The following is an 11,627-nucleotide window of genomic DNA, read 5'->3' as shown; positions in this document are numbered from 1 at the left end:
TCAAAGAGTAAGCTGTGATTTCAGCCGAATCCTTACATGTACAGGTTGTGGTCGAAACTGTGACTTTCTAGCCCCGACACTCTTACAGCAGATGCCACGTTTTCATTTCTTCATTCAGACATCTGCTATCTACAGTGAGAGGGCATGCATCCTGTCTGTGCTCTATCAGTCAGTGAAAGCGGGTGTGGCGAGGAACATTTCAAACAAAAGCCAAGGATACACATCATCTTTAGGCCTAAGAAATGTCAATGTGACCTTAGCGTCAAGGAATTAACATAAGAACAGTGGAACAATTGGAAAAACGAAATGCATTGTTCTCAAAATGTGTTTAATTTCTTGTTTGAAAGACCTCAAGTACAGAACAGAAACTCAAGAAAGAGCTTCATCAATATCTATTAGTATGAACAGTGTATATGATTTAAGTCACTGGCAATTAAAACATGGTCACAACTTAGAAGAGAATAGTACAAAAAGTTGGTTTCATCAGGGGGAACATGTTGACTTCCTGGACATTGAATTAAATAACAGTTGTGCGTATAATTGAATATTCTACAAAGGAACCAACAGACATTCAGGACGCTAACTCGAATAATACCAACACCGTTTCTTCATGATCCCACAGTACTGTATAAAATGCTGGTGATGGTTTACAAAATGTATACAAAGTCGACTCATGTAAACAAGTGCTATACGTCTTCCAACCAAAAAACTATTAATCTGATAAAGAAATATTATAAATAGTTTTGCAAATGTTTAAATATCTTAAAGTGGTATAAGCCTGTTAATCATTTGACTGGAGGAGAGGCACATGTATAGAAATGCTCACAACAAATAAGCGATCAGTAACAAGAGCTCATTTCCAACACTAGTTATCTGCAGGTAGTGTGGGTTCAGAGTGCTGACAGACGTAACCTCTTCCTCATCAGACATGTGATGGGTGTTAGTACGGTGTGCTTATAAGTTACATCTGCACACTTTAACATGATACAGTGAGGAGCGATCAACGTGACTTGGCTGAAAGGTTCATTTCGTTTGGTCCAACGTCAGTTAAATGGTTTGCCTTTACATGTCCATGTCCTGATCGCTGACACTCTGGCGAAGGTATTCGTCGTACAGCTTTTTCTAGAGGGGAGAAAATAAGACGGTTAAAGCTCATTGCCGCCATTTCAGAAATATAATCCGTTTTTTCACCATGTAGGTTTAAAGAGACATATTATACCATCAGGTAATATTTGTATTTTGTGTCTCTACTGTGACATGTCTCCCTGCTTTAATGTTCAAAAAGGTTTCTTTTTCTCATACTGCCTGTGCTGCAGCACTTCTTTCCCCCCTTTGTCTGAAAACACAATTAAAATACGACAATTTCCTCGAAAACCTAAATATGTGCAGTATCTTAGAATATAAAAGCAAAAGTGCAGATTTAAAAGAGGTTGCATTGAACAGAAATGTGCAAAATATAAGACTGATAAACGTCTGAGCTCTGTGAAGTGCCGACCCTCACTTGTGAACACGCACATCAGGTTCCAGAACACACATTTATACACACTACAATAAGCAGTATTTTATTCCACTGTACAGTATTTCATTTTACATTGTGTTTTATTTTACCTGTAAAAAGTTATTTCTGCATTTACATGCATATTGTGTCACTTGCAATATTTTCTTGCGCTATTTATACTTATTTGTATATCTTAAGTATATTGCATGTTGTAGGAGCCTGGGACTACTGTGAATATGACAATAAACCCTTTGATAATACACAGAGGAATATGCACGGTTTACAGAATGTAGGACTATGAGGAATGGCTCACATGATATGCCTCAATGTAACGCATTGCTTTATCATTTGAGTCACACACATACTAGTGTTAATTTCATCAGCTATTTTTTTTATTTAGTTTTAGTCCTGTGTTAAATTTCCTTTTTAGTCATATTTAGTCACCTTCATCCTGTTTTTATTTAGTCAAGTTTTAGTCGACTAAAAGTCTGAGCATTTCAGTCTTAATTTAGTCAAAGAAAACAGTAACTATTTTAGTCGACTAAAAGTCTGAGCATTTTAGTCTACTTTTTGTCAATGAAAACTGTCGAGTATTTTTTAGTCATCAGATTATATAGAACATTTCAGTCAAACTAGTCTAGCCAAAACCAATAATTTGTCATTTTAGTCAAATTTATTTCAAAATAAGATTATATTTATATTTTACCTGGATAAATAAAGGTTTTGAATTGAATTGATATCTTATCCTTATTTGATGAAAACCACAGGTTGAATGATTAAGAATGCAGCTTTGCAGAGTATCTGGTCAGGTTTGTGGTGTTTTTACCAGCTGTGTTATGGCCACATTGCTTCCCTTCCGGGGTATTCGGTTGACGCGACCTCTGCTCCCAAGCCCTGTTGTTGCCATTTTATTTTCTGTTAAATAAGGTTGGTTAGACCATGAGTTAGACCCGAGTCTTCCTGACAGTGCACAGTGTGCCGCTGCCCGGTGTAATTCAAATGTACCGCCGCGCGCAGCACAGACACACAGCTGCTGCCCTGTCGCAGCACCGGAAGTGGAACTGCTGGGAGAAAAACTGACTATCAGAGATGCAACGTTATCTTTGATAATATTTCGTCTCCTCATTCTTCGTCAACGAAAGTAAAGAGAGATTTTGGCATAGTTTTTATTTAGTAAACTACATGTTCGTCTCGTCACTTTTCGTCAACAATATTGCATGTTGATTTCGTTACAGTTATTGTTTACTGCCGTCGGTGCCGTCTCGTCATCGTCTCGTCTCCGTCATGGAAAAAAGGTTGTTGACGAACATATTTCGTCATAGTTTTAGTCAACGAAATTAACACTAACACACAGATATGATACCTTTTTGGTCTTGACCACCTCCTGAACGTACTCCAGCTTCTCCTGCAGCTGCCTCTTCTGTTTGCCGCTCATAGTTGGTTGAGTCCTGCAAAAGGAATTTAATAAGTTATTTATTAACAAACAAACTGAAGTTGGAGAGAAAATGAAAGTCCCTTTTTCCCCCTTATAAAGGCAAAGTTGCAAGTCCAGGGGGAGACCAGTCACATGCTGATGCTTAAAATAGATTACCCTCTGGATTCCACAGGGGGAAATTAAAGTGGACCAGCTGGAGCAAAACAGGGTTTGGATTGAACAGAGAAAAGTATGGACATAAAAAGACCTTGGATAGAAGGGTTCTATATACTATTGTACACAATGCAACTAACATAATTTCCATCATTACTTATTATAATAATTGTTTTATTAATAATTAAAATGCATTGTGTCCAAAAGAAGTTAGAAAAGTTATATTTGAAACTTTAAAAAAAGGTTTTGGGTTTGTTTTACAACACAAGACAAAGAAAGGCAGTGACTGAAGCAGGGGGACCTTTGGCAATTATCGCTTGAATTGAGTTTTAATATAAGTTTGCCAAGGTTTCAATGTGTTGATTGGAGAAAGCAGGATGGGGAAAAAAAGGGGGTATGTATTTTCATGAAATATTACAATGAATGAAAACCTTACAGTACGTATCAGTCTAGCGCCAGATTCAGCCCCATTGTTATCAGACGTTAATGTGGTACCTGAAGAAGTAGCGTGCGAAGATGAGCAGGAGGAAGGAGAGCAGCACCATCCCGCCCACGCCGTACAGCTGCTGCTCCACAGACAGTGTTTCGAACAGTTTCACAGCCGGAGCCTGTGGATCACGAGAGCCGCTACAAATCAGACTTTACTGTTTTACATGTAGACTGTGCAAGATAACACTGAAGCCTGAGCACTCACCAGGTAGAGAGAGAGGGTCTCTGTGCCCTCGGGGCCCAGGGCCGCTTCCAGCAGCTCCTTGGAGAGGACGCCCAGCACCACTAGCACCGCCAGGGCTAGAGGCACGCTGAAGCCCAGCAGCGTGAGGAAGCAGCTCTTACAGCGCGCACGCCGGTTACTGGCACTGACCTGCCTGAGAGGGGAGAGTCAACGTTATTCAATCAAAATGTAAAAATGTGCTTTTAATTTGAAGGTTTTATTGGTATGATTGATGGTGATTTTATTTATTTAAGCTCTTTGGAGAGCAACATTTCAAGAAATATTCTGATGTGAAGAGTCAAAGTGATTTTCTCTCCATAAAATAAATGATGGCCAACCGGAGAGTGTCCTACTGAGAAGAAATATAAATATATATTTTTTTAAAACAGCAGATAAAAAATAACTAAGAACCAGACTCAAGTAATGTTACCTTTTTTATTTACCCTTTATTTATGCAGGGGGAACTGTGATTGGTGATTATCTTATTTAAAGTGGACCTATCATGCTATATTTGAAACATATATTGTAGGGTCATACCTATATAAAGTATATAAAGATATATATTTTTTTTCAAAATACCAAACAGATCCTGCATTTTAGCCATGCCTCATTTAGCCATGCCTCATTTCGCTCCATTTGCTCTTTCCAGCCCTGTTTTTGCAGGGGGCTGATTCTGTGAGCTGCAGCTGACCACGCCCCCCTGCAGGAGAGGGGAGTTGGCAGTTTCTTTGGCATTAGGGCAGGGATATCTAGATACTTTCCAAGGTTTGACATAATGAATTGTGCTACTTTTAAAGCAAGCAACGATGTTTTCAAATCTGTAATCAAAAAGCTCCTCAAAAACGCTATCGAAGCAGTTCCTGCCGTTGCTACGTTAGTTCAAACAGTAACAACGGACTATTTTTCTTAGCGGATAAATGTCAATTTAACTCAATACAACTATTTTCTAAATCCATAAAAGCATTTCAATTAATATTGCGATGAGCGTATCTTGCGGGACTGTCATCAACTGTACTAGATCCGCTTCGCGTCGGGCTCCTGATCGGCCTGTCGGTGTTTTTTTCCCCATAATGACCGCGTCGCTGCACATTATCCCTTACATATGATTATATAGAGTCATTATTCATTTGTTTTAAAGCAGTTTAACGCTTGCCTCGGGGAGGAAGAAAAAGAGCCACAGCGGAGAATAAACAGAAGGGCAACCATGGCAACCATGCAAGGGAAGTCTTCTTTGCTGCTTTTGTGGTAGACTACAGCACCACTTACAGGCCTGGCATATGTACTACAGCGTCCCCAGCGCTTTCGAGCAGCAATGGCCGGCCGTGGCCCAACCTCTCATTCGCCTGATAGGTGGAGAATTGACCAATAGCCATAGTGCCACCATCCTGACGTCAGGACAGTGTTCAAATCTGGATCAGTCTGTATCAGATCCGTTGCAGGCCCTTTTTTAGAGATTTGGGTATGGAGGAAAATAGAGAGGGTTGTGTTTTCTGACACTTGGTGAGTTCCCTGGAACACCGGGGACACATATTCATGTATAAAAGACGTACAAAAGTGCATTTTGCATGATAGGTCCCCTTTAAGTATGTTCCTTTTAACTAAAAAGAGATGCTCACTAATTAAGATATAAGTCTTATCTGCAATACAAATGTGTAGTTTTAGTACGTTTCAGTGCCAAACAAGAGTTTTAAGCATATTTTAATGAAAATGGGGATAATCAAATTTGAATAATGAATGGCAGTTTTTTCTCTCCAGGATTATCAAGAATGTTCATATGGTCCCATGCCTAGATACTAGGAGTTTATTAAACTGTAAATATACAATGAAGGTAGCCTCACCTCGGTCCTGCACGCAATAAAATACAATCCCGTTTAATTTTGTGTTCTTAATTGTTTACTGCTGCGACAATTCTGCATATTCGTTTTACCCAAACTATATTTCCTTCTGTAGCAGAAAGTGTTCCTACCTGTCGTTGCTGAGCGTGTCAGCGATGGCCTCGCTGATCACCTCGCAGTCCTTCTCCAGGGAGTTCAGAGTATTCTGGACCGTTTGGTTGATGGTTTTCTCGATGGTGCGACAAACATCCTCGATCTGGTTCACACAGCGACTCGGCTGAGAGCAGAAACAAAGACAGTTAGCAGCCGTCATTACGTTCACATTACGATCTCTTAAAATAATTGGAATTACATGGAAAAACAAGTTGAAGTCGCAAAAACATGAGCCTAAAAAGGGTGCAATCGTCTAGAGCAGTGCTTCTCAAAGTGTGGTCCGCGGACCACTGGTGGTCCGTGAGCGTCCCCTAGTGGTCCGTGAGTATATTGGTAACATTTCACATTTGAAATTAATTAATCAATTTAAGTTTTCCGCACTCTCGCGGGAATATCTCCGCAATGGAGCAAGGTTAAGTTTCACTTTCGATTGCATGATATATCCCAGCGCAACACCTTCATCACACATGTTGCCACTTGTTTGTACCATTTTCAGGCGATTTGTAATCTGTTCTAGAAAAACTATGTGTTTTTTGATATTTGTGGAGTTAGGTGTTTTTTTATTGGTTATGTGGTCCTTGGTATGAAAACGTTTGAGAAACACTGGTCTAGAGCACTGGTTCTCAACTGGTCAGGCCTCGGGACCCACTTTTTACTTGGTCAATACATCGCGACCCAACATTTTGAAGTACTGAAATCTATTCAACAAAAAATCGTGCTGTAATATATACACTTTTCAGCATACAATATTAATAAAAGTGAAGTACAGTGCATATATCCCTTCACAGAATTAAAGTATGCTTTTAAAAAAAGGTTTAATGAGATGATGGAATCAAAGCTGAATTGTATAAAAAGGCACGCATGCTGAAAACCCAACCCCAGCAGGGGGGTCTGGGGGGATTCTCCCCCAGGAGATTTTTAGAAATACTAACAAACTATGCATTCTGGTACACTCTGAGAAGAAAATAAATAAATCTATCACTAGCTACCCGACATATTAATAATATTTTATGCCATTGTTTGTTTTTCACTTTGTTCTGACATCTTGCTGAGAGAAGAGCAAAGAGGAGATAGTCTGTGTGACTTACTTTAAATTGTGGGTAAGGGTAGATAGCCCCCATTGTTCTGTGACCTGTCAGTCATCAGACCGGGGGTCATATTTTATTATGTGTTGATTTCTATCTGAAGTTGTACCCATGGATGTATAAAGAAGAGTTCTACAGCAAAGTTATTCTCCGTGGGGACTTCCGGCAACAATCTTGATTCTGATTCTGATTGGCCAGAAGACTCGAAAAAACATCAGCAAAGATATTTTATTGAGAAGATGATCACTATGTGACAGAAGTTTTCAAAACCGTTTATGGTCTCCGGTACTTCCAGTCCAACGCCGACTGCATGCACAGCGTTAGAAAATCAGGCCTTCAAAAGAAAAGTTTGACTCCCCCCCCCCCCCCTCACACATCCGCGACCCTCTCGAAACGGGGTCGCGACCCACCAGTTGAGAACCACTGGTCTAGAGCTCTATGAAAATGCAACCCTTACCTTATTTGGATTAGGAATGTAGATTGTGGGCATGTCAAAACCGCACTTGTTGAGTCCAGGCCGCTTGCAGAGCTCCTGGACAATCTGCATCATTACTCTCTGCAACAGGCAAAAAGACAAAGAAAGAAGTCAGAGAGTTCTCAGTGAAACTCTGGTAAAAGGACAATATTATATGCAAGTGAATGTCCATGTTCTCTTCTCACACTTTAAAGCCTGCACTAGTAAAGACACTTAACAGCAGCTTCAAACCACCCACACACTTTACCATGAAGAGTACCTTATAGGCTATTTTAGGTGATTATCCCTGCTGGGGGGGCTCAGTCTGACCACATCAGTGCATGTTTTGTAACGTGTGGATACTACTTATTTAACTTCTACAAAATGGGTTGTACTAGATGAGTGTATTTTTCAGAAATCTAATAAAGACGATGCAAGTTTTTAAGTGCATACCTGTCTGTCCGATTCCCCCCCGGCCTCGTCAGCCTTGCTCAGGTAGAAGTGCAGGCGGTCTCCATGTTTGTCATTCAGTTTCTCCACAATGTTGAGGCTGCGCTTGCACAGAGCCTGACCCATGGGGTCAAAGAAGACCAGGATCAGGTCACAGACATCACCTGAGAGGAACAGTGGGAATAAACATTGTTTACCGATTGTAATATAAGAATGTGACGCAATACACATTGATTGAATTGCGTCACATTCTTCTTCTTCAATCATTGAAAAGCATTAATGTCAAGAAGTGTGATGCCAAAAGAGAAAAGTTGTGAGTTATATTCTTTAAACGGTTTTGTGAAGCTTTTTAGACACAGTTTCATTATACTGAAAGGTGATGACAAGACTTAACAGTTTGCTTTGAGTACATCTAAGTTTTCCTGCCATGCAAACAGTGGGACATTGTACGAAAAGTCAGCACACTAAGTGCGCGCAACATGATTGCAGCGTCCAGGCAGCTCCCGTTCGAGCATATGCCTCGAGTTGCACATAGCTCCAACGATCGATCACACACACACACACACACACACACACACACACACACACACACACACACACACACACACACACACACACACACACACACACACACAGACACACACACACTCACACACACACACACAAACACACACACACACACACACACACACACACACACACACAACACACACACACACACACACACACACACACACACACACACACACACACACACACCACACACACACACACACACACACACACACACACACACACACACACACACACACACACACACACACACACACACACACACACACACACACACACACACACACACCACACACACACACACACACACACACACACACACACACACACACACACCACACACACACACACACACACACACACACACACACACACACTTTTTTTAGGCCAATATTTCAATTTAAAGGGAGACAACAGAGTGAACAAATGTCACTTCTTTAATATTGTATTATCTTACAGTATGATAATATGTAAGATAGTTGCTACTCACCCAGCCACATGATGACCTCGTCCACATCGAAGGGGTACTTCATATCACCGTCCACCAGCCCCGGTGAATCCACAAACGTCACCAGGCTGAAACGTTTCTGTCGCGACGTGCAGATCTCTGTGCTCAAGTACTCTGAAACACCTAGATACAGATTCAAGAAGATGGGTGAAAACTGGTGGACAGCAGATGATGACATGTTTATTAACATTTGATACAGATCATTTAACACGGTCACAGTTTTTTGGTCTTGCTCCATCGTGCTTATCGTGTTATGTCACTTAATCTATGAAGTTCGGTTTGGTCTAGTCGTGTCAGTCTAGTGATTCTGGGAGCTTGATTATTGTTTTTAAAGTTCAAGGGGTGCTGCCGGCCACACACCATGTTTTTTGGGCACTATGTTAAAGTGCATCATCAACAGGGACAGATTGTGATAAGAGCTGAAATCTCACCTTTGAACTCTTGCAGAGGCTTGAAATGTGGATACAGATGAAGCGTGGCATTTCCCTAAAGAAAAGCAGAACTGCATTAGTAGGGAATGTGAACCAGGTATCAGGACCTTAAGAAGAACGGAAATACTACATTGGAAATAGCTCCAAGTAATTAAAATGAGGAAATAAAAACTGCAATAAAACAGCAGATGTTGCAACATATTAAGCTATTTTACAATAAATGGTGCTTTTTTGTTTTTGTGCTGTTGTTGCACTCACTGTGAGAGATTCTCTCTTGCGCCCACTTGTAACAAAGCTGAAGCCTTGAGTCTCAATGGCCACTCCTGTGCGCTGGATGTGCTCTTCAACATACCTGAGAAAAAAACCCGAAACGGTCACGATTACAAAGCTGTGCCAAGGAGGGGTGTCCCAGAATGCAACAGAAACAAATAAAGCTGGACAGGCAGAGACTTAACTTGGAGTTCTATAGACCTATTGCTTTAAATCTTTTCAACATGTGATTTTCTGATTCACGCTTTTCACGTTTCATTGGGTTGCATGCAAGTCATCACTTTGTTTGCTAAGCGTAGAGAAATGTGATTTTCTCTCTGTGATGTACATTTGGACAAACTGTAGTCAAACATATTCACCAGTTGATGAAGGAGCTTTTCCCAGCAGAGTGGTTGCCCATCAGCATCACAGTGATCTTTTTCCTGGGCGCCAGAAGCTTCACACCAACAGTTTCGGCAACAGAGATCAACCCTGAAAAAATAACAGACTTTTGTCAAATCCAGGATGTATTCATCAAGTTAAACTGGAGCTATGACAGCTCTCAGGTCAAGAGCAAGACTGCTACAGGTGTGAACAGGAGCTGGAGAAAGGCCCATCACACTTCAGCAGGAGTATTTTTATTTAGTGGATTTTAAACTAAGGATGGCATTTTAAAAATCTGATGCAATTCATTCATTCATTCTTTTTCTGGGGACCCATCATTCCTTGCGTGGCCCCTGAATCACGCCCTGAGTGAACAGTCTCTAATGAACTGTCACCATTCAAAATTAGCATGTTAAGAGCTAGCTAGCATACACTGCTAACCCGTTGTCATTTTGTAGCTGACTCTAATTGCCAGCTCTCCATACGTGGCTAATACAACTAGCATTGGTTAGCTCGCGTGATGAGAATCAAATCCCACACTTCTTGCTTAATAGCTAGCTAACTGTTAGCCCCCTGTGTCAGGTTTAACGTCTCAACAAGTTAGCTTGCAAACCCTTGGTCAGCAAAACAGCTTGCTAGACTAACTTTATTAAAACATGTGTGAAAGTTGTAGCAATTTCCAGTGAGGTGAGTGTTTGAGTCAAGCAAATATAGTCGCCAACTCACCACTGGCTGGATCCGTGTACAGTTGATGACAGTCCCGCAAGATACGCTCATCGCAGGACACTCCGCCGGTTAGCGCCTCTGCGTTTGCGGCATTTCGGTTCTTGATTTTCCCAGACATTGTACCAAGGGGAGGATGTCTCACTTCTGTATATAAATGTTGAAGTAAATTACTCTCTGTGCTAGCTATGAACAAAGCCGGTTAGCCCTGTTTGAATCGCCCCGGTCTGCTCTGCTAACACACGGGGTTGAGACGTAAGCTTAGCCACGTCCTCAGATGGAATTGGAACGGCTTTTGTCGCAAAGGCTTCTGGGTTATGTAGTTTACTCCATTGAATGTATGTAGCGTCAGTCCACCAAGAGCCACATATGCTAACGAAACAAAAAGCAGTATACAACGCGAAAACAGGTTCGACACTTAATATTGTGTACATTCAAGCTCTGTTTAAGGGTATATCTATATTTGAAGAATGTACAAGACTGTCTGATGCACTTATGTCTACAGTAAATAAATGTATAGGCAGCTGTAAAAGATAAAGAACTACACACCACAAAGGCTGTCTTGAAATGAAATCCACATTACTGTATTGCCATGAGCCTAGCTGGAAACACTAATATTATTAATAAATTATGACACCAAGCAAATACAGTGTATGGTTTATATAAGTTTAAAAGACTAATTTGCCTCCCACCTTCTGTCTCACTGATTTGTTCTCACATAACTGCAGTAATGAGGCAGTATAGCTTGCTGTTGTCTGTGTGAGGACTGGAGACTAACAGATTAATGTGTGGTTCAAGCAGTTCAAGGCCATTGAGGAAAACATCACACTCAATTTAGTAAATTATTGGAGATGTAACAACCCATCGCACAGAAGTAGTCTTTAGAGAGTGCTTGGGCCTGCATCCAATAGCAGACCCAATGCACACAGCAGACGGCAAGCAACTCATCAGTATACAAACACAAGGAGCAATGAACAAATATTT

The 11,627-nt window shown here is 40.9% G+C and overlaps 1 protein-coding gene across 1 annotated transcript; it reads right to left on the bottom strand.

The window, feature by feature from the left end:
- Positions 1-309: 309 nt before the first annotated feature.
- On the bottom strand, positions 310-10,921 carry LOC117451033 (uncharacterized). The gene is made up of 12 exons (XM_034089113.2): positions 10,647-10,921; positions 9,917-10,028; positions 9,546-9,639; positions 9,288-9,342; positions 8,839-8,979; positions 7,779-7,939; positions 7,329-7,427; positions 5,765-5,910; positions 3,781-3,952; positions 3,582-3,694; positions 2,862-2,946; positions 310-1,122 (listed from the first exon to the last, which is right to left on the bottom strand). Exons 1-12 carry the CDS (start codon positions 10,762-10,764, stop codon positions 1,063-1,065), a joined length of 1,356 nt encoding a protein of 451 aa, XP_033945004.2. The 5' UTR covers positions 10,765-10,921; the 3' UTR covers positions 310-1,062.
- Positions 10,922-11,627: the final 706 nt, after the last annotated feature.

The sequence above is a fragment of the Pseudochaenichthys georgianus genome, chromosome 8 (assembly GCF_902827115.2).
Source record: "Pseudochaenichthys georgianus chromosome 8, fPseGeo1.2, whole genome shotgun sequence".
Lineage (NCBI taxonomy): Eukaryota > Metazoa > Chordata > Actinopteri > Perciformes > Channichthyidae > Pseudochaenichthys > Pseudochaenichthys georgianus.
Note: the sequence above shows the minus strand (reverse complement) of the source record. Positions and strands in the feature narration are given on the sequence as shown.